This window comes from Peromyscus eremicus, chromosome 8b, assembly GCF_949786415.1.
Source record: "Peromyscus eremicus chromosome 8b, PerEre_H2_v1, whole genome shotgun sequence".
NCBI classification, from domain to species: Eukaryota; Metazoa; Chordata; class Mammalia; order Rodentia; family Cricetidae; genus Peromyscus; species Peromyscus eremicus.
Window position 1 is genome coordinate 1,131,630 of NC_081424.1, and position 24,521 is coordinate 1,156,150.

Sequence of the window (24,521 nt, forward strand, 5' to 3'; positions counted from 1 at the left end):
CTATCTGAGCTTAGAGAGGAACACCGCCTTTGTGGCTGTGGTAGAGTCCGGTGGTAGGGCTCAAGCATGGCATGTATCAACCACTGGGTTGGATCTCAGCAACCCCTGACCCCATTTAAAAAAATGTTTTTAAATCAAAACAATTACATTGACAAAACAATTACCTGAAAAGGTGAAGATGGTGTTGCTCTATGTTTGGTATTGTGAGAAGAGAGGAGTCCTTTAGCCATCGGCCTTGGATCACCATCTGAACCAGGTGGGTGATGTTCAGGGCAGTCACCAGCCAGCCCTGGCTTGCAGCCACATCCAGCATGGCCTGGATAAGGAAAATCATGTTAGCCTCAACAACAACAACAACAACAAACAACATAGGGAAGCCAAATATCATGTCTTAAAATTACTGTGTATCAGAACGGAAACTAAAAACTGAGCTATAGCTAAGATAGGGAACAAACTAAGTTTACCACAGAAGGATCAAATATAAGCTTTTGAGGACAGTAAAAAAAAGTCAGCTATTACTGTCTCCACTAATAAGAAAATGGTATACTTTTTGAGTAAATAGTTACACAATTCACAGCAGCAAGAGCATTTAAAATGTAAATTTTACTGGCTTTCAAATGTAAAATCAGTAACCATAGGGGAAAAGTTTATTATTTATTTATTTATTTTGTTAAAAGAACATTTTCCTGAAAGAGCAGGCTAAGGATACAGGCTGACTCTTAATGACAATAGAGCACACTGTATAGGCAACTGCCTGTGGCCCATGCGTAGTGATGGAAGCTACCCATACTGGACTATACATTTAATCTAATGTTTTATGGACAAACAAAAGGCTGCATTTGCTTAAGGCAAAACTAAACAGTGAAATCTTATTTAAACAGAGGAGAAGTTTACATAAGCAAAGTGATTTCAATTAAATTAGATTCTGCAGAATGCTGACTGAAAGACATGTAAGTTAATATGATATTGGGCAATTGTACAGTTTCGGGACTGTACTAGCTTGTTTTGGGATGTACCTACTACTCCATTACAATGATACTTTAACAGTAAATATTTCACTGATGGTAAGATATTATAAAATGTTGTACAAAGTCTACTTTTAGAAATGATTTAAGCTATGTTAGTAATGTGCCACACTACCATTTTGTGGTATCAATGTGAACATATTCTCCTAAGCTTTAAATTTCCAACTGTGTTCTACAATACACAAAAGTAAATTACAAAAACTTGTCAAATAAAATCTACATTCTTTTTATGTACAATACAGGGAAATGGACAAGGGTTCTTGGATATAATGATTAGTGTGACAGAATGATCAAGCTGGTCCTTAGCACCTGTTGGGCTGCTAGCTACACACCAAAAGCCTGGAGATGTATGTATGTATGTATGTATGTATGTATGTATGTATGTATGTATGTATGTGTATATATATGTATATATGTATGTGTGTATATATATACATATACATACACACACGTGTGGATACATAAGTATGTGCATATGTGAATGTTTCATGCACACATGAACTCCGAGAAACATTGTGTGTGTGCATTTCTTCTTTTTTTGCAAAGCAGAATTTCTTTAAGATGTACGATACAAACAAGTTATAAATAATGCTATGTAGAAAATAATGTAGTACTTAAATCACAACGCTTGAGACCAGCTTAGAGAACAGAAAAGAGAAATGAGTAACTGTACTAATGCAATACAATGATGCATTTAGAACTTGTAATGAGGACCAACAACAATTTTACTTTTGATTTTGTATTGTAATGTGACTGGAAATAAATTCCAGAACAAAAGCTCACATCTATAGTTGGATGAACTAACCATATGGTTTTAACTTTGAAGTTTTCATTATGAAGTTGAAAGATTTCATAAAATTTATGAGTGTTCTCCACAAGTTTTCATTGTATGATCCAGATGTGAAAATACAAAAAGAAAATAATGCAAGGTAAGCACTTACGTCAAGTGAAAGTTCTATTGTGACTGAAACTTTAATTTATAGAAAGGACAGGGATGCCCCACTGCTTAGCTTCTGTCTCCATTTATTCCCATTCTAACTCAGTTTTCTTTAATCAATACTTAATTTTCTTACTAAAATGAATTTCTAAAGAGGTAAAGCTAATCAGTCCATCTCTCTACTTAAGTATTTTCAATGACATCACACTGTGTGGTGGACAAAACAGACACATTCTTGCACAGCAGTCAAACCCTGTAACTACTGTCTCTCTTTTCTCTTTGGTCATCTTGCCCAATATACTCTCAGTGCAGTAATACAAAATGACTGGCATTCTCTAGATTTACACTATCACTTTTTTAATCTTCAATACTTGAGAATTTCCCATTTATCATTTGAAACCTTCCTGATTCTTCCAGACAGATATAGTTTGTCTCCTCTGCCTCTACCTCAAGGTAGATGACCATTACCTTATTGCGATTTTCTATTTACATATTATCCTGTAAACTACAGACTTCTTCTCTTGAGAATTTGTAATCATTCTTTGTAATTCTAGCCCTAGCACAGTCTATTCAATAAATATTTTGTGGCATTCTGAATGAAAACAGCCCCCATAGACTCAGGGAGTGGCATTACTGGAGGTGTGGCCTTGTTGGAGTAGGTGTGGCCTTGTTGTAGAAAGTGTGTAACCGCGGGTGGGCTTTGAGGTTTCAGAAGCTCAAGACAGGCCCAGTGTCTCTCTCTTCCTGCTGCCTGCTGATGCAGATGTTGATCTCTCAGCTTCTCTCCAGCACCATGTCAGCCTTTGTGCTGCAGTGCTTTCCACCATGATAATGGACTAAACCTCTGAACTTTGTAAGCCAGCCCCAGCTAAATGTTTTCCTTTATAAGAGCTACCACAGTCACAGTGTCTATTCACAGCAATAAAATGCTAGTTAAGACATATTTGCTTTATTAAAGCATACATAAAAATCCAACGATAATGATTATAACATTATGACTAAATCATTGAGATATACTAAAAGCAGTATAAAAGAAAAACAAACCAACTTTGATGTCAGACATAGATTTGGATCCTAATTTTATCCCATTTATCACATCTAAATTTGAGAAAGTCACTTTACACTACTGAAGAGGTTCTATGGAAGCAAAGAGAAAATATACATGAGTCTTCCAGCAGCTGTCTGCTGCACAGGAGACAGTAATGAACAGAGACCCATTTAAACATCATAAAACAATACTTTTTCCCCTCTCCTAGCAGAGATTTCCTTTTATCTCTTTCATGCCCATTTCTACAGAGGGTAGGAGGAGTAGAGGAGAGGAGAATGCATGGCCAGGAGCAGATGCATGGGCTGGGCATCAGGAAAGGTTTGCGACTACAAGAATGTCAAGGGACAAGGCAAAGAACCTGTCCTGCTGTGCAGGACAAACTGAGAGATATCAGTCTGCTTCTCAGGTGGAGTGGAAGCCCATGCTACTGTTCAGAGGGTCATAACTGACAGGGATTACTGCTGTGGGATGTCTTTCTGTATGCTGTGAATATGTGTTGCTCTGATTGGTTGATAAATAAAGCTACATTGGCCTATGGCAGGGCAGGATGGAGCCAGGTGGGGAAATCCAAGAGAGATAGGAGAGGAGAAAGGAGAGTGGGGCAGATGCTGCTAGCCACCACCAGGAGAAGCAAGATGTAAAGTACCAATAAGCCACAAGCCACGTTGCAAGGTACAGATTTATAGAAACGGGTTAATTTAAGATATAAGAGCTAGTTAGCAAGAATCCTGCCATGGCCATAGTTTGAAAATAATATAAGCCTCTGTATATTTATTTGGGTCTGAGTGGCTATGGGACTGGGCAGGACACAGGAAAGCTTCCAACTATAGCTTACAATGGGAGATTGAGGATTCTGGCAGCTATGACTGAGTCTGGAAAGGACTCTGTGTGCTGTGGGATAATGCTTTTGTACACTGGTTTAATAAAACACTGATTGGCCAGTAGCCAGGCTGGAAGTATAGGTGGGATAAGCAGACAAGGAGAATTCTGGGAAGATAAAGGCTGATGCCAGCCCGCCGCCCAGGGAACAGCATGTAATGGTACACAGGTAAAGTCACGGAACACGTGGCAACACATAGATTAACAGAAATGGGCTGAGTTTAAGTGCAAGAGCTAGTCAGTAGTAAGCCTGAGCTAATGGCTGAGCAGTTTTAGTTAATATAAGCCTCTGTGTTTAATTGGGTCTGAGCGGCTGCAGACCGGTGGGACACAGGAAAAACTTTCAGCTACACTCTATGTCTTACTATCTTACAACAGTCTTTCCCAGGTTACTCCATATCACAGAGATCTGACAGCCAACCAGAGAAGATTGCTTTGGCACACTGAGGAGACCAAGTTATAATGATTCTGAGTACAGAAAAACATGGATGGGGGCTGACACTTTATAAGACTTTCTCTTACTGAATTGGAATCAATTTTCATTGATTATCATCTCTAGCTATAGTGGAATGAAAATGTGATTTCTAGCACTGCATTCATTTTTATAAAATTAGACAACAAAAACCTATCATAACAGAAACAGTAAGGATGTCTGTTATTCACTGAAGAGAGGTGGGCTGGAATGGATATGATGAATTAGGTTTTGGACACATTTTAATGGAGATGGAGCTATGAAGCCAGGTGGTAATTGAGGTAAGACAAGCTCCACAGGGAGTATATGCTACAGCTGGACTCAGAAATCTAGGGCACAAAGTGGTCAGCCAGAAAGTTACAACGAGCAGCACTGCTAACAAAGGAATCAGTAACAGAGCAGGTCAGGAGGCAAGACCCAGAAAGGTAGGAGAGGATGGCACAGGAGGCCATCTGAACATCCTCCACAACACTGGAAGTAATTTGTGATTTGAATAGATATTTGCTAAATGCTTGCTATTTGTCAAACAGTCTATTAGCAATTTTTTTTATGTAACATTAAATTTAAGCACATTTTATAGATGAAGATCATGGCTCAGAGAGAGAAAGAAACATATCTAAGACTATAAAGTTTTAGAAAATGAGTCTGGTTAAGATTCAAATTCAAATTGTTGGGAGCTTGCCTCCAATGGTATATTTAGCATAGTAAATAGTATATATAATTAATATTAGTATAAGAGTATATATATAGAAAATAGTAAATATAGTAAACAGCCAATGAAATTCAGAATAAAGTGGAGAGTGTGTAGAATTTGAGTGGGGTTGTAATTTAGAACAACTGATTTTATGAGGAATGTGCATATTAGATCAATGGGACTTCAAGAATGTTTCTCAATTAAAGCAAATAAAATCTTGTTTCAGTATTTGTCAGGGAATGGTTCCAGGACCCTGAAGGATGCCAAAATCTGTGGATATTCATGTCTCCTATTTAAAATGTTAGTATTTATATGTAACATATGCATATATTCCTCTATACCTTAAATCACCTGGAGATTACTTATGATACCTAATACACTGTATTGCTTAAGTAATGACAAAAGAAAAAGAGAAAAAAAAAGGCTATATCTAGCACTGACTGAATTCTTCCAATATTTTGCTCCATGGTTGGCAGAATATGCAGATGTAGAAGTGGTGAGTATGGAAGGCTGATGACTACAGACTTCAGTGCAATTCACAGACACTTGGCACTGGTTTGTAGCTGGTGTGGTAAGTTAGACACAGACCAACAGCTTAGAACTGTACCTCTAACTGGAAGGCCCTGGGCAAATTAGTTAATTATCGAAGTTCATTTTCCACATCTGAATAATTGAGTCTGATATCTGTCACTTTTTAAAAGAATTCTACCTTCTGTATAAGCTTTAATATTTCAGCAATGACATATGACTACAGATACACCATATATATATGTACATTTGTTTTCTACCTTTTCAGGTGGACTCTAGCATTTTTGAGGTCATTTCTAGTAAACACCAAATAAGCTGTACAGAGAAGAGAAAATCCTGGAGTCAGGATATGAGGGTTCAGAAAAGGAGTTTTGTTGATCACTGAAGATCTCATAGGACCAATGAAAGGAAAGCAAAGGAAATCTCTGTAGATGAAGGTTAACATTCTCTTCATTAAAGGAGCAAAAACACTTGGAGGAAAAACTGGGTAGAATCAATGATGGAAAAAATCCTGGAACAGTCCTGCTGTCAACAGCAAGACTCTATAGTGGATTCAACAATGTTCGGAGATTATTTCTAGCAATAATTAGTGATTATGGCCTGAAGGCAGAGAATTCATAGTTCCTGTTCATAGTTACCCATGGCAGCATGAGATTTTAGCACATTCTGACACTAGTGTTAAAGTGGCTACTTTGAGTACAATCATAAGGGGACAGGGAGTAAATTAATAGAATAGGAAGGGGAGAAAAGATTCCTGATGATAGTACCAGAAATGCTCAGTCCAGTTGACCAATAAAGATAGTGTGAGAGAGGAGACTCAAGTGGTGACCATGCTGGTGCTGGGTGAGGCAGTTTGACATTGATCAAAGTATGGGTTGCAGAGGATTATGCTGTCTAAAAAGCCATCTATTGAAGCCACTATGATGGGGCTCAAGATGGCAAACTGGCACTAATGAACTCTATTTGAGGAAGGTAGGGAAAAAGAGTTTAGGAAACAGTTAACAAAAGACACCTAATGGATTTCTAGCAGAAGCTGGCTCCCTAGAAGGAAATGGTTGGAGAGACAACAGGAGGCTAGCTTTTATCTCTGTAGGACAAGAACTACTCAGCATGAATTTCAGAGGAGAGTAGAGGAGAATGAACTAGTCTGTGTCGGCCTATGTCTGAGTGAGGGAGCAAGACTGGAAAGAAGATGAAACAGAGGCAAACCTCAGGAAAGAGAGAGTATACACCTAGAGGCATTTCATCCTCAAGGACTTCTGGCATGCGAAGGTAAAGGAAAGCAGAAGGAATGATCTCTACAAGAAAATCTGTTTAGTTGAAGGCATGCTTTAGGGTATGGACAGACCTCACATCCTCAACATTTACTATACACATCCATCTCAGAAATCCCTAGGCTTCTCAAGTTTGATCTTAACAGTGAAAACCCAGTAAGTTTCTTGTGGCATGAAGGACTGATTTATCCAAATCTAATAATATTTTTCTTATCATCTTCTATGACTGCAAATTATACTTTAAACAGTGAATATATAAATTTATCAAGTAATAGAAATCTTCAATTATTGTGAAAATACCAAAACAGTAAATTATATATAAAGTTATACTGTGTGCAAACATATGATGAAAATATTTGTACATTAGCATACAGATTATAAAACATTTTCACAGATAACCTAATTTAATCCTTACCAATAGCAACTGTGAGACAGGGAAAGAGAATGTTGCAGGTCAGTGACTATGAAATAACATACATAAGAGTGATGGAGGTAAGGATTAATCTTGTTTTTCCAATTTCAGACCTGTGCTCACTCCATGAAACTCCACTACCTCTGCTTACTTACATACACATATGCTGTCTTATTTCAAAGAGGATTCTAGTTGACTCACATCTCTTCTTTCCCACACATAGAAAATGAACATTGAATTTAAACAAAATGATATAATTAAATAATTACTGTCTCTATTAATAAATTTTGTCAATACAAGTTTTGAAAACAAAACGTGAATTAGCTTTAATCCATGTAGCTGTATCTAAACATCAGCTATTCAGGCATTATTTTTTGAAACAGAATTCATTCTGGAGTAAAATAATAAAAAAAAAATCAAACTTAACAGTGAGCACTAATACAATTAAGTCAATTTCAATTTATTGCAAGAAAACCAATGAAACAGAATAGTAAAGGAAAACTCTACGATTAAAAATTTCTCCCCAAACCAAAAATTAATTTTCAGAAATCTGGGCTCAAAGTGTGCAGAATCTGGCATGTGATGTTCCAGCCATATGCTTTTGATGCAGCACTCTGGTAGACCTCATCTTTTCCTTGATTCTTTCTCCCAGTGAGAAATCCTTCCTCTGTTCCACTATTTCTCTTACTGTATCTATTGATTATAAAGAGATCACATGCATATTAACTTATCACCAGGACAATAGCTGAAGTGGCAGGTGACATTGCCACTTCTGCCCAAATTAAATAATATAAAGATAAAATTCTCTTCTTGGATTTTAAAGATTTATTTTACCCCAAATAAGAGAAAATTACATTAATGTAGAGAAACAAAGTTAATAGGGGAGTATCACTGGAATGCAAATAACTACAGAAAGATGATAAAACCAAAGTCTGAGAAACTATCATAGCTAAGACAGGTCAAGAAAGACAAGAAAGTCAGGCTAGTTTATGTAGTATCCTGAAAGACAGTATGAATAGAAAAAAATTAGCAAGTAAATATTAAAGAGCCCTAAATAATTATGGATTTTGGCTAATAATAACATATGAGTATAAACTTATTAATTATAGTAACTATATTGCACTAACACATGTGTGATGCTATTATAAGAGGAACACTAGTCTCAGGACACCCATGAACTCTATGTAACCTTTTCTGGAAGTCTCCCATTCAAGCACTAACCAGGCCTGATTCCACTGAGCTTCCAAGATTAGACTACATTGAAAATATTTAGAGCAGTAAGGTTTTAGACAACCTTCCTTGAAAATGTAAACTATTCTCAAATGAAAAGTATAGGAAAATAATAAAAAACACTCCAAACAAACATAACTGGAAACTCATTGTAGGAGCTCAATATGATAGACTGTGAGCAAGCCCATTGCTTAGCTCAGAGCTCCTGGAAGTTTTGCAAGGACAGGAAGACCCCTGAGAGTAGCTTTCTGGAGAGAAAGGAACACTCATTTAAAGGTTCAGGTCCTGTGAAGTAAGACTACAATATTTTTGTCAATAATTAAAATGCTGAAAGTACATTTATAAGATCTTTTTCAGTAGCAACAGTTGTTCATAATAACTTTCTCCTAAACTTTGACCCCCAGAAGGTTAGCATTCAGGAAGCTCAGCTGCTGTCTAACAAACTTAATTAATCAAAAAGTCATTTCCGAGCTGTAACTATGAGTAAAAGCGCTTCAAGTGTCCTAGCAAGCCTACAAGTTAATCAAAATGCTAATGCAGTACAAATTAAAGTTGTGATTAACATTTCACAGTAGCTGCTTAAGTGAATTGATCACACAAATGGGTTAAGCATTACTCATTTCCTAAAGCCCCAACCGGGAGAAGGGTTGTTATGTGAGTGTGAGGAGAGGAACTGGGGATAGAAGGATCCTTTACAACAGCACCACACTGTCAATAAACCATCCCTGAGCTGCCATACGAAAGCTTACAGGCAAGTCACCCAGGAGGAAACAGCCTTGCAAATTATATTATAGTCTCTGAAGGGAGATTGCTTGTAAATTTACAGGAGTAAATAAAGGTGTGTAACACCACAAAACATATAGAGTTGTATTAGTTTTGGAACTGCTGAGCCCACTGGCTCTGCTGCATCCCTAGCAAGGATGATGCTTTGTTTTAGGTGATTTTGGTCAATGTACTGAAGAGTTAAGATGAAGCTCTGACTATCTGGACTGAATGTTCACTGAAGTGTGGGTATTTTCATTTGGAAGAATAAATCATTAAGGATTAAGTTCATGTAGATTGATTTGCTTTAAATCCTTAGCAAGATTTCACCAAGCTTCTACAGAAAGAAGGGGCCCTTGGCCATCTGGGCAAGAAAGTAGCCTGAATTAGACCCCACCCAGGTCTCTTATGAGTTTGATAAGGTCACATGAAAATGTTTATAGTAAATGGACTACATGTATTGGTAGACAATTCAAAATTTGGCAGCAAAAAATCTTTTAAGTTGTGGGAAAACTTGCGCACGCACACACACACACACACACACACACACACACAAATCTACTCTTCCTACCATCTCCTATTAAACAACTAGAAAGAAAAAACCCAAAATATTTATTTTATTTGTTCGTGATGAACAGGTATCTCCTGCATGCCACACCGTGGCCTAGTCATCTTCCCAGTCAGCAATGTTACAGCTATTAGAAGTTAATAGTATAACTCAGCTATGAAACCCTCCTATAGTGTTAGCATTCCCTGACACAGACCTGCAAAGCAGACATATTGTTTACATATAAGCTACTTACCTTACTTTATCAAAATGATCTGGAGAGATCTTCTGAAACTTATTGTGCTACCTACTTAAAGAAAAATCTCATTTTGTCTAATTAGAAGCATTTAACATTTGAAAGGATTTAACTAAGAATACAGCAGATTCACCTAACATTTGTAATATCAAAACATTCTTGCAAGTATTGGATTAAGGATTATACCAAGTACTTCCTATTTAATCTTGGTAATACCTGGACTACTTTCACTGCTAATTGTGCTTGGCTCTAAAAGACTAAACTCCACTCATTCAGACGATTGTGACATTTTTCAATATACTCCCACTCACCAATCCCATGCTAGTGAACATGAGGTAAACACACCCACTTTCCTTTATGGTATTTGATTCTTTGAGAATCAAATATTTTTACATGTAACCTCCACAACATGAATGAATCATTTACTAATGAAATCTAGCACATTTACAGTTATACTATCTTTCATTCAAAATTGTTCTTTTTTCCTATGTTTCCCTTTTGTGGTACAGAATGTAACTCATATTTTATTCCCTCCTCTTCACATACTCGAACATATGGACACATACTTACAGAAACATATGTATTGTTTCTTCGTTAGCATATTTAACAACAGTGAAGCTGGGGATACAGCATAGTGGGTAGTGCACTGGCCACAACATACTAGAGGTTCGAAGTTTGATCCACTGCAACCTCTAACAATAGATTAGTGGAGGCACGTAAGCCTGTAATGTGATCTTTGCCACTTCTAAGGTGGAAGCTAGAGAATGAGGACTTTAGGCTCATGTCTGGTCTAAGTCAGAGACCCACCTCATTAGGCTAGATTAGACCCTGTACCAGATCAAGAAAAGAAAACAAAAAGGAAAAAAATAGATTGAAGATGAAATGTTGTGCTTTCAGAATTAACGTGAGTTATAGAAAATACAGAGTCATTGATATGTGGTATACATTTATCTTATCAGAAGTTGTTATAAAAAAGTCATTATTATTTTGATCTTTAGGCTCAACAACCCAACTGCGTCAATGAACTTTTAAAGATTTGTTTTTGCAAATTCAAGAACTTATCTAAATAGAGAAAGGTATGTCATTCCAAAACAACTACATGTTCCCTTCCTCTATTTATGCAGTTGGTTAAAATTATTAGTATTTTTTTTTTTTTTAAATCTGAAAACAGATCTACCATAAGATCCAGGTATACCACTCTTGGGCATAGACCCAAAGGACTCTACATTCTACTACAGAGACACTTGCTCATCCATTTAATGCTGCTCTATTCATAATAGCCTGAAATTGGAAACAGCCTAGATGGCTATAAACTGATGAATGGAGAAGGAAAACGTGGTACATTTACACAATGGAATGTTATTCAGCTATTAAGAATGAAATTATGATATGCATGTAAATGGATGAAGGTTGAAACAATCATCATAAGTGAAGTAACCCAGACCTACAAAGAACTAGAATGTAGCTAGTAAAGGGCAAGGAAGGAGGAGATCTTCCAAGAGAAAATAAACTATAGCATTATAAAGGGATAAAGGAGAAATTAGAAGAGGAGGGTTAACTGGAGAGGGTAATGGGAGGGCAGAGTAGAGGGAATACCAGAAAGGACAACTAAACTAAAGGTCTTTGAAAAGCCATATGTAAATCTATTGTAGAAGATTCCTAAAATATATACATATATAAATGAAATTTAAACAGATTTAAAAAATAATGGGAAAAAGTGCCAGAACCAGACACCATATACTTCAAAAAAAAAAAAAAAAATCTCAATACTAGGCATGGGTTGCTTTTTTTTGAATCACTGGCCAAAGCACAGACACCCAATGAAACATTACAGGCTATTGACAATGTTATTGGTTATCTTCCACAATCTGATAGTAAACACTGTTGAAGACATCACTTACTGAGTTACCAGAGTTGGAGAAATTGAGCCGGTGCCCAACTAGAAGCTTCACCCCCTACTAACATTCACAGTGCTGGAAGGGGATATACATGTTATTAGAAGAGAAACATAATCATTGATCTTGTTCAGCTAAGAACCCTGTAAGCTACAACAGTGACCTGCCTGCAAGAGATGCCCAGTAGGACAGCAGTGGCACAACTCCTAATGACATATTGCTATACACACAGAGAACACCGCTGAATCCTTATCACAGCAGCTTTTTGCAGCAGACGGCAATTGGACAACACACACAGAGTAAAAGACTTTGAAGTACTCAGCCCTAAATGGGATATCTGTATCACACCTTTCCCTTCTCAAGGTTCAGGGATCTATGCAGAAGAGGAGGCTTAAAGGTTCTAAGAGCCAGAAGTGATGGATGACTCAAAAGAAACAGTATTTTCCAAACACAACAGGTTTTATTCTCATATGAACTCACAGACACCATGACACCACACACAAGAACTATGGAAAGAAAAGAAAAGAAAAAAGAAAAGAATTGATAAGTTCAAACTAGAGAAAATCCCAGCATGCAGAAGGGGAAATATGCAGAGTCCCTATCTCTATTCAAGAAACTACTGACAACTGATAGCTGCTAGGAGGGATAAAATCAGTTTTCTTCAATGGTGTCTGTGACTGAGTACATCAGCTACAACACAGAGCAGGAACACAAAGCTCAAGAACCTCTTCTCAGTGTTGTGGTGATATTTTGTTTGTGTTCTAACAAATAAAGCTTGCCTGGAGATCAGAATGCTAGCTACTAGAGGCCAGGCAGTGGTGGCATACACATGCCTTTGATCTCAGTACTTGGGAGGCACACACCTTTAGTCTCAGCACTTGGGAGGAGGAAACTGGAAGTGATATGGCTGGGTCGGGGGAGAGAGAAAGTAATAAGGCAGGATAGAGACAGGAGCTTGGCCCTTCTAGTCTGAGGATTTGGTAGAGGTAAGAAGTGGTTGTGGCTTGTTCCTTTGTCTCTCTGATCTTTCAGCATTTACCCCTCTATCTGACTCTGGGTTTTTATTATTAAGAACAATCAGAATACATGCTACACAGTATCATTTATTACATTTTATAGTTAGCATGATCAAGAACAGGGTTTCAAAGGTGAAGCCACGGCCAACTAATTCCATAATAACACAATTAACAAATTAGAATCTTTTAACCTATTTTTAAGAACTAGAGTATATAGAGTAATTTTTACTTTTGTTATAATTGATGTAAATGTCAATAATAGTAAAATATTAAAAGAAAAAAAACTATGACAAAAAGCCAGCCGAAAAAAAAAAACAAATTTGCACACATACAGAATAACTTTGATATGTAATTTGTAACTGAATATGATGGAAAAAAAAAAAACAAGGCTGCATTATATTTTCCGGCTTGAATCCAGGAGAATTTCTGTTATTGCAACTCTATTTTCTTTGGTGAAAAACTTCCCCAAACACTGTTAATCTGGCTACAGTTTTCATAATCTAAAGAATGGCTCAAATAAAAGATATGCTTCTATGAAACAAAAGGCACAAAAATCCCTTTAGTAGTAAATTACTATGATGATGGAGAGCATCTTAGATTGAGAAGATGAAGGTACACCTACTTTCTTGAGCCTTCTAGGTGTTTTCCTTTATATTTATTAGGAAGGCTCCACTTGTGCTACTTTGATAGACACCAGAAGTTAAACCCCTTGCTCTTGGCAGCAGAGGAGCAGAGGAAATTTATAGGTAAAGCTGCTGGTACTGAGTCCAAACCATAGACTGCATGAGCATGTTCAGGTGCCATGTGAGCAGTAATATAATTTTCAAACAGCCAGAAGGGCTACAGCTTGGAAAAAGGCTTGAACTCAATGCTTTCTAAGAGTCAGAGCATCTATCCTACATCAAATGGGAAAAGAGTGAAAAATCAGAACTGCCGATCAATCACAGGAACATTAGCAACCTGACTTGTTCTCCACATTTCCAATACCTAATACTCCTTCCCTTTCCTGGTTTACTTTTATCATAGTATTGCAAACCAATTGCAGGAATGAAAAGATTCAGGCTAAGAAGCTTCCAGGTGGGTTCTAGAAGGCCAAGTTAAGCATTTAAGACCATTAAATATTCTAAGGAATTTGAAGTGAAGAAATATGATCCAGGTACCATAAATTATGCTTGTAAACAATATCAAATGATATAAATTATTAAATCAAAAAGGTCATAAAACAAGATGATAAAAATTAATAAAAGAAAAAAAAAACCTAGGCAGGCATGTATCTCTGTGTGTGTAAGTATACAAAGCAAAGACCTCCTAAGACAAACTGAGTTGCACATAGCTCTCAATGAGGCTGAAAGCATGGATTTTGCAAGAATAAGGGTTAGCAATTCTTTAACTACATCAGGAGCATTTGGAAACAGAGAAGCCAAGCTAATACATTTTTATTAATGATCAACAGATATTTCTTAAATGATAAAGGAGCTATACATTTAAAAAGGAGAAAAACTACAATTAATTTTTGGTGTGAGGTTGAAAGTGTGGGTATCCGATGATAAATATCGAAGTTTTTCAGATACACAGAAGGACAAATGATCATAGATATGTGTGTGAACATCATTAGAATTCTCGTTTTGTCTATATAAAGAGCCTAGAAACAGACACTCAACAAAGTGATAAGGAAGTGCTGCAAGCACCCAGATTTCAGACTAAACCACAAGAAACCACAGCAGGATAATGTGAAAGATTCAGACAGAGGCCTGAATGGCTTTTACCAGACAAACTGGGACAATTTGAAAGCAAATAATGATAGCAAACATGTTACTCAAAAGAATAATACAAGCAATTTGAAAGTATACTTGCTTAAATGCAGAAAAATAAATGTGGGAGAGCAGAGTATTCTTCCTTATCATACTTTTCCAGGAATAATGGAATTAGAAAACCACAAGAGTATTAACTGTATTAGGTATGTATCTGCAATGGATGTTGACAAAAATCTAGGAAAGGTAATGAGAAACAGGATACTCGTATAACCTAAGCACAACTCCCTATAAGATATTTATTAGAGAAAAAAACAAAGTTTCAGAGTGTAGAGGGTAGTGGACACTATTTCAAGTGGTAAAAGTTACTATCATCGGTAATCTGCATTCCTGTCATGAACCTCCTGAATGTGATACATCAACAGGGCAAAACATCTCTGTTGTGGTATTCTTGCCAAAATATGGAACATGAATGCAATCACAAGGAAACACTCACTTGGCAAGCTCAAATTGTGGGGCACTACAAAATCATGGCTAAGAAAGCCAAGGACACTAAGGAGATGTAACAAATGAAATGTGGGATCCTACACTGAAACAGATTCCTTTGGCTGAACATGGAAAAGGAAAGTTTTACTGAGTTGGTTATGTAAGATAAATTTTGTGCATGATATTAAGTGACAACTATAGTGTTAACCAATTCATTTGCAAGAATAAAAATGTACTTCATTCTGTACCTTTCCTGCAAGCCTTCCTGACCCTAGTGTTCATTAACTGTCTTTGTGGAAAGGATGAAAAAAAGCCATAGCAAACACAAATGAGTATCCAGGGCCACAGCTGAAAACCCAGAACTTTAACCTTGTAAAGCGTGACTAATGAGGAATGATAAATCGTCTTTCTACAGAGGTAGATCACGTGTTAGCCACAAAAGTGTGATGTGTTAAAGTCTTATTTCCCTCTGAATTTCTGATACCCCATGCTTTATTTTACATGGTAACACTTTTGAACAATAAAATGTATTGGGTGTGGTGTCACATGCTTTTTATCCCAGTAGACAGGCAGAGGCAGAATCAGAAGCAGAGAGGTAGAGAGTCAGAGGCAGGTGTATCTTTGTGATTTTAAGGCCAGCCTGGTCTACATAGTGAGCTACAGGATGCCCAGGGTTACATCAAGAGACCCTGTCTCAAAACAATTGCAACAACAAAAACCAAAAAACAAACAAAGAATAATAAAAATGTCACAGTTTCTTTATAAAACACTCAAGCATTTTAGAAAAGCAGAAAGCAGAAAACAAAAACCATACTAAAGCTGTCACCCAGATATGGGTGCTGTAAAATCTCTCAGTGGAGCCATCTTAGATCTTTTCCTAGGTGTAGGTACTGTGTGTGTGTGTGTGTGTGTGTGTGTGTGTGTGTGTATAATTTATCAATAGAACTATTACAAATTATAATTAGTTTGAGAGGTCCTAGGCCATTTTTGAACCTTTACCAATGTAAAGAATGTCATTGTACTTGTAGTGATAGACTTAATGTACCTTTACAAACACTTTTAAAAATTATATATTGTATGACAGGAATATTTAAAAATGTAAAATTCAGAAAGTCAAGATCTCTCATAATTCAACCTTGTCATTGCACATCTTTCATCAAAACCTGCTTCCCTGTGGGCAGGTTCTATCTTGTATCACAGATACATCTTTAGTTTCTCCTGCCTGCTAAAAATTCCTGTTCATTCAGCCAGCTCTTAAAAAAGCTATTCAAGGACCTTTTTGGATCCAACCAGTTCTCATCTACCACACCTGTACTATTCAACATTCCTTGACTCACTCTAGAGCACTCAAGGTATTGAAACCTCATTGATAGGGTTTTATACTCTACTTTAATGCTCATGATGATATGAAAAAGTTGTTACAGTACTCTTCTTTTAAATTATATCACAACAAGGGTAGATTTTCTTTATAAATTTCGATAAAACAACATTGCAACAAATACTTTATATTGATTGCAAAAGGAGATAATTGGGTCTAGGTGACATTTATTACACTGGGTATCAAAACATTTTGCAAAATATAAAACGTTTTCACTATTCTTTTGTGGGTTTAGAAAGTAATTATTTTTTTTTATAAAAATTATATTAACATGAGAGTACTACTGTTATCTTCAAATGAAGTACTGAATATTTGAGAATATTGATAGGTATTACTAATATCACTAATGAACCAGTGCTCCAACGCTTTCCCTCTTCAGAGTGAAATCTAAAATCCACAGTAAGCTTTAGCTCCTCCCTGAATAGGCTGATCCTATTTTCTCCACAATCTCCACTTCTACTCTTTTTGTGCTGTTTCTATCCATCTCTTTTCAATGTTTTTCAGTAGCCATTTTGATTTTCTAATTAGACCAGGTGGCTTCCTACAGGACAGTTTCAGTAATTGCTTCTTATAAGACAAATTGCTAAATGGTCTTATTAATAAGAAACCCAGAGCCAGATATTGGGGTAAAAACTGAGAGATCAGAGAAGCAGAAAGAAGCCAGCCATGTTCTTACCACTAGGAAATCCTCAGCCAAAGAGAGAGCTACTTCCTGTATACTCATGCCTACATCCTTTCTGTGCCCTGGCATCTCACTTCCTCTCTCTGCCCAGCTACATCACTTCTTGTCTGTTTGTACAGACATCCAGACCTCTATGGTTAACTAGTGCTGAGAATTAAAGGCATGTCTCACCATGCCTGGCTCTGTTCCCAGTGTGGCCTTGAACTCATGGAGATCCGGACGAATTTCTGCCTCCTGAATGCTAGGATTAAAAGTGTGTGCTACCATTGCCTGACTTCTATGTTTAATATAGTGGCTGGCTTTTTCCTTTGATCTCCTGAAAAGCTTTATTGGGGTGTACAAATAAAATATCACCACAGCTTCTGTGTGGAGAACGTACCCCACCCAAGGCTCTATGATTTCACCTTCCTCCGTCAATTTTAGAGTTTCACTAGGTAGCCAGGGTAGACTCCACTTTGTATATAGCTCAGGTTGGCTGCTAACTCAAGATTCTCCTGTCTTTGCTACCGAAGTGCTGGGATTATAGGTGAGTGCCATAACACTTGCCTTGACTTACATTTTTTTTACTTTCAGCCTTTGCCATCTTGAGTCATAAAAGTATGGATTCTTCTGTCTTATTACTATATGCTCAATGCATGTAATGCTCCTGGCACACACTTCTCTTTCAATACATTCTGGTTAAAATTGACTGAAACTGACTTTATAATATATTTTTATTTGTTTTCCCTTAGAAAAGTACTAATTTGATTCACCAGGTGTTTCTCAACAACGGTAGAATAAAAAAGTCTTAAATGTAATAAAATTAAAATATGGATAACAAGAAAGTCTGTCATACCTGACATACTCTGAGAGCTTGGTCTAAGACCGTTTTGGTATCAGTGTCATAATCTGGGCAGGGCAGCATAGCTCGGCTGAGATGTGCCTGAAGCAAGAGATGCGCTTTGGTGTGAGGACTGTCAAATGAATGAGGATTTAATTCAATGGGAAGACATTTGGCCAATTCGCTGTTTGTATGGTCCTCATTGTGTCTTACTGGCAAGTCTGTGTATTCTTCTGCATCCTGTAAAACAAGACAAATTTCAACTTAATAATCAAAAACATAATAATTAATGCACTTCTCACTGATATTATTTTGTGGTCTGAGAATTGAACATGCCAGATACATGTGCCAGGTACATGCCACTGTACCTCTCCAGCCACATCCCTAGCTGTGATTAATACACTTTACTTGCTGATGTTTAAAACATGATTTATAAAAACCACAAATAACCATATCCCTTCAAATCTTGTTTTATTTAATATTATCATTAATACATAACTAAAGATAATGTACAATAAATTTGAAATTCATGAATACTCATGTTTTTTAAAAGTAAAAAAGTTAATAGAGGAGCAACTAGTTGTTACATGTTACTATGACAGTGGGGCCACACCAGGTAACAACCTGAACCTGTGTTCCCACAATCAATTCCATAAAGTGCAATGAATGCTATGATCTGCTAAGAACAGAGTACTACAGACTCTTTTAATTTGGAGAATCTGCTTTGTTCAGAGGGTCGGGAAAAGCTCTGTGAAAACAGTGAGGCTTTTGATCTTCAAAGAGTGGGACAAACAAAGCAGTGCTGGAAAAGGGTCAGGAACAGGACTAGTGAGGGGAGCAAAGGGCAGAGAACAGGATTGTCAATAAAAACTCATCATCAGACTGTTGTGTACTAAATGCTAATCTACTGGAGATATTTTTTTAGAAGCTACTATAGGTATTTATGACTGACACAATAGAGACCAAAGCCATTATAAATGGAATTAGCCTGTTCTATTAACAGCAGATTTATCTACTTTCTTGGAATATTTTTGTGAAAGAAAAATCTTATTTTTCCAAATGTGTAGTTGAGATTCAGCCTATTGCTGTGGTTATGAAAGTTCAATACCATCTGTGGCAATGGGGATGAGTAATGTTACATACGGTTTGATATCATTTGGTTAACAGGGAAAGGACGAAGCATACAAAGCAGTGACTCTCAAGGTACTAACCATGGAACTCTTGATACTTAGGAAGCAAACTAGGTGAGCCTTACGACTGCCTCGCTTAGAGTATGGAGCCTTTCCAGGATGTAGTCCAGAAAGGCTCAATCCAAGTAGACCAAGAAGGCTCCCTGAACTGAAATGGAGTTGTAAATCCACAGACATGAAGGTAGCTAAAGGTTATGATTCCGTACTAGAGAAAATAGTTACACATCAGGGGTGGGGGAGCGGAGAACATGTGCACATGAGTTCTAGAAATCAGCAGGAATTCCTCTTTGAGTCTTCATCAGAATACTGTCTAGGCAACCCTTTCTCAGGTTGGAGAACAGTTATGAAGTAGCAATGAAAATAATTTTATGGTTGAGGGGTCACTACAACCTGAGGAACTGTATTAAAAGGTCACAGCGTTAAGAATGTTGATTAAAAACTGGTCTAGAGAATGTATATTAGAAAATTACCCAAAGTTAGGAGAAAAAAAATCATTGACTTTACAAGACTTTACAAGGAACGATTTCTCGCATTGAAACAGTACCTTGCCTAATTTTTATTCCTACCCCACAGAGCAGAAAAATTCACAGTCCATAGGCGACAGGATGGTCTTATTAACTGTACAGTGAGTACTACTCTGGATCTGCCTAAAAAAATCATAAACCATAAAAGCAAGATATAAGAGATCACATACTTCCAAGTAAATTAACTAAATTCCAGAACAAAGCTCAGAAAGATTTATAGGCTTACAAAAATTCTTGAAGGTGAAATTAATGATTACCAGGCAAGCAAAATAAAGCAGGAAAACAGTGTAACAGGAGAATAACCATCTATGGAAACTGATAAGGAACTAACAGACTATAGAACTAACAAAGATACTGAACAGAATGACAATTATTCCAAACAAAAACTATGTATGCAATGAAGTTTTAACATAAAACAAAGTAAACTAGATGATTAAAAAGCATTTTTTTCTAGTAGGAGAAAAATAGAAAGATAAGGTTCTTTTATTACTAATAAAGGAATACAGTATCATTTGAGGGTAGGATTGTTCAGCTAAAAATGTATTTTAAATCCTAACCACTACAACTAAAGTAGGAAATAATCTAAGAAACATGGCCTGTTCCCCTCCCCCAAAAACTACAAAAACAAAATGCAAAAAACAAAAATATCAAAGAATAGATGAGGTGTATAAAGTATGTTTTTATACCAGAAGACAAACATGTTAGATTAAACATTTAAATCTAAGGCATATCAACAATCACATTAAGTATAAATGGGTTAAATAACCATAATCAAAATCAAAGATTACCTGAACAATAATGCATGACTCAGCTACATGTGGCCTTTATACAACATAAATAAACGAATAATACTGAAAGTAAAAGGAGAGAATAAAAAAGATATGCCATGGTAATATCAGTTGTAACAGGACAGTGGCTATATATAGTGGATTGCTGTGGGATGTTCTGTACGGCAAATGTATTGCTCTGATTGGTTAGTAAATAAAACACTGATTGGCCAGTAGTTAGGCAGGAGGAAGTATAGGCGGGACAAGGAGGAGAATAAAGCTGGGAAGTGGAAGGCTGAGTCAGAGACACTGCCAGCCGCCACGATGACAAACAGCATGTGAAGATGCCGGTAAGCCACGAGACACATGGCAAGGTATAGATTTATAGAAATGGATTAATTTAAGATATAAGAACAGTTAGCAAGAAGCCTGCTAAAAAACGGCCATACAGTTTGTAAGCAATATGTCTCTGTGTTTACTTGGTTGGGTCTGAGCGGCTGTGGGCCAGGCAGGTGAGAGAGATTTGTCCTGACTGTGGGCCAGGCAGGAAAACTCTAGCTACAGTGGATTTTAGATGAAGACAATGCATAAAGAAGGCCATTAATTCTTTGAAGGTCTGGGAGAATTCTGTGCTGAATCCATCTCGTCTGGGGTTTTTTCAGGTGGGAGATTTTTAATTACCACTGCACTATGGCTATGGATCTGTTTAAACTGTTTATTTCATCTTCATTTCACTTTGATGAGTCAAATATAAGATGACATCCATCCATTTCTTTTAGGTTTTCCAGTTTGGTGGAATACAAATTTTTAAAGTATGTCCTTATGGTTCTCTGGATTTCTTCAGTGCCTGTTGTAATGGCTCCCTTTTCATCGCTGACTTTATTAATTTGGATCCCTTCTTTCTTTTAGTGAATTTGGTCAGAGGTTTGTCAGTCTTGTTAAATTTTTTTTCAAAGAACCAACTCTTCATTTCATTGATTTCAGCCCTGAGTTTGATTATTTATTCCCATCTACTCTTTTGGGGTATTATTTCTTCTTATTTTTCTAAAGATTTCAGGTATATCAGTAAGTCATTAATATGAGATCTTTTTTCATGTGAACCTCCTCTTAGAACAGCCTTCACTGTGCCCTATAGGTTTGGGTATGTTGTATTTTCATTTTCATTGAATTCTAAAACAAAACAAGCTTAATTTTCTTTCTTGATTTCTGTCTTGGTCCAATTTTTATTCAGTAGTAAGTTGTTTAGCTTCCATGAGATTGTTTCCTTTCTGCCATTTTTACTGTTGTTGATATTCACCTTAGTCCATGGTGGTCAAAAAGGATGAATGATGTTCTTTCAATTTTCCTGTATCGGGTAAGAGTTGCTTTGTGTCCTAATATCTGATCTATTCTGGAGAAAGCTTCATGAGCTACAGAGAAGAAAGTGTACTTTTTAGTGTTTGAGTGGAATATCCTGTAGATGCTTGTTAGGTCCATTTGATTTATGATGTTATTTAACTCAAGAATTTCTCTGGTTAATAAATTTTCTCTGGATGACTTTTCTATTAGTGAGAGTGAGGTATTGAAGTCATTTACTATCACTGGGTAAGGGTCAGTATGTGATTTTAGATGTAATAGTGATCTTTTATGAAGCCGGATGACCTTGTATTTGGTGCATAAGTGCTTATAATTATAATATTATATCCTCTTGGTGGATTTCCTTTAATGAGCATATTGCATCTTTTGATTCATTTTAGTTTGAAGCCTATTTTGTCAGATATTAAAATAGCTATGCTCAAATGGATGGAACTAGAAAAAATCATTCTGAGTGAGGTAACCCAGACTCAGAAAAGACAAACATGGTGTGCACTCACTCATAAGTGGACATTATATGTAAAGAAAAGGATAACTAAGGTACAATCCACAGACCCAGAGAAACTAGGTAACAATAAGGACCCTAAGAGGGACAAGTGAATCACCCTGGGAGGGGGAAATAGATGAGCTCTCCTGGGTAAACTGGGAGGGGGGAGAGGGAAGGGGATGGAGGATGAGATCAGGATGGATGAGTTGGGGGAGGGACAGAGAGGGAGAGCAATGAAAGAGATATCTTGTTAGAGGGGGCCATTATGGAGTTAGGGAGAAACCTGGTTCTAGAGAAATTCCCAGGAATCGACAAGAATGATCCCAGCTAAGATTCTTAGCAATAGTGGAGAGGGTGTCTGACTGGCCTTTCCCTGTAATCAGAGTGGTGACTACTCTAACTGTCATCACAGAGCCTTCATCCAGTGACTTATGGAAGCAGATGCAGAGATACACAGCTAGGCATTGGGTTGAGCACCTTGAATCCTGCTGAAAAAAGGGAGGTGAGATTGTATGAGCAGGGCTGGTTAAGACATGATGGGGAAACCCACAGAGACAGGGGACCCGAGCTAGTAGAAGCTCATGGACTCTGGACTGACAGCTGGGGAACCTGCAGAGGACTGAACTAGGCCTTCTGAATGTGGGTGGTAGTTGTGTGACTTGGTCTGTCTGTGGGGCCCCTGGCAGCCAGACTAGGATTTATCACTGGTGCATGAACTGCTTTTTGGAGCCTATTCCCTATGGTGGGATACCTTGCTCAGCCTTGATGCAGGGGGGCAGGGCTTGGGCCTGCCTCAACTTGTGTCAAGACTTTGTTGACTCCCTATGGGAGGCCTTACCCTTTCTAAGGAGTGGATCGAGGGGGGAGGGGGTTGTGCATAGATGTAATTCTAAATGGTCTTATTAAATAAGAAACATAGAGCCAAATAAAGAGTTAAAAGCCCAGAGATCAGAGCAGTAGCCAAGAGCTAAGACCATCTTATCTTACCACTCTCTGTCATCCCTCCCCTGAGAGAGAGAGACCTTCTTCCTGTGTCCTGTCTTTTTATTGTCTTTTGTTCTGCCTTCTCATTGGCTCTAAACCCAACCACATGACTTTCTCCTCAGAGACCTCCAGGTCTCTATGGTTGGTATTAGGATTAAAGGCGTGTGTCACCATGATGGCTGTGTCCTTGAACACAGAGACTCTGCCTGCCATGTGATCGGATTAAGGGAGTGTGCTACCACTGCCAGACTTCTGCTAAATGGCTTGCTATTAGCTTTGATCCCCAGGCAACTTTATTTATTAACATACAAATAAAATCACATTTCAGCACAAATAAAATGTCACTATAGGGGTAGAGTAGGGAAGAGGTGGGAGGGAGAGGGCGAGGAGGGGAAATTGCGGTTGGTATGTAAAATGAAAAAAATTAAAAAAATAGCTATGCCTGCTTGCTTTTTGGTTCCATTTGCTTGGAATACCTTTTTTAAATCCTTTTATTCTAAGGAATTATCTATCATTTCCTGGGGGCAGCAGAAGGGTAGATTCGGTTTTCTAATCCAATCTATATCTTTAGTCTGTGTCTTTTTTTATAGGGAATTGAGAATAATAGTAATAACAATTATCAATTAAATAATAAATCGCTATTATTAAGAACAGTTATTAATAATAGCATTCAGCGTTGAGCAGTATTTTTTAATTCCTGTTATTTTGTTGCTGTGGTGTCCCCTCCTCTTGGTTGACTGCTCTGGGAATATTCATTCCTTGTGTCCTCTAGGATGTAGCTAACCTTCTCTTTAGACTTAAGTTTTCCTTCTTGTGCCTTCTGTAGAGCTTACCTGGTAGATAGAAATTGCTTAGCCGGGCGGTGGTGGCGCACGCCTTTAATCCCAGCACTCGGGAGGCAGAGCCAGGCGGATCTCTGTGAGTTCGAGGCCAGCCTGGTCTCCAAAGCGAGTTCCAGGAAAGGGCGCAAAGCTACACAGAGAAACCCTGTCTCGAAAAACCAAAAAAAAAAAAAAAAAAAAAAAAAGAAATTGCTTAAATTTGTTTTATCATGAAATGGTCTTCTTCCCCTTCAATTCATAGCTGTGTCAGGTAGGTCTCTCAGAGTTTGCAGAACATCTGTC

At 37.4% G+C, this 24,521-nt stretch overlaps 1 protein-coding gene across 2 annotated transcripts in view; it reads right to left on the reverse strand.

Annotated features, from left to right (window-relative positions):
- Ascc3 (activating signal cointegrator 1 complex subunit 3) overlaps nucleotides 1-24,521 on the reverse strand; it is a 342,822-nt gene that overhangs the window by 15,018 nt on the left and 303,283 nt on the right. For both annotated transcript variants that reach the window (XM_059272425.1, XM_059272426.1), the window contains exons 37-38: nucleotides 18,108-18,332; nucleotides 165-316 (exon numbers count right to left, since the gene is read on the reverse strand). In XM_059272425.1, the coding sequence (XP_059128408.1) occupies nucleotides 165-316; nucleotides 18,108-18,332 (377 nt within the window). The remainder of the gene's footprint in view (nucleotides 1-164; nucleotides 317-18,107; nucleotides 18,333-24,521) is intronic.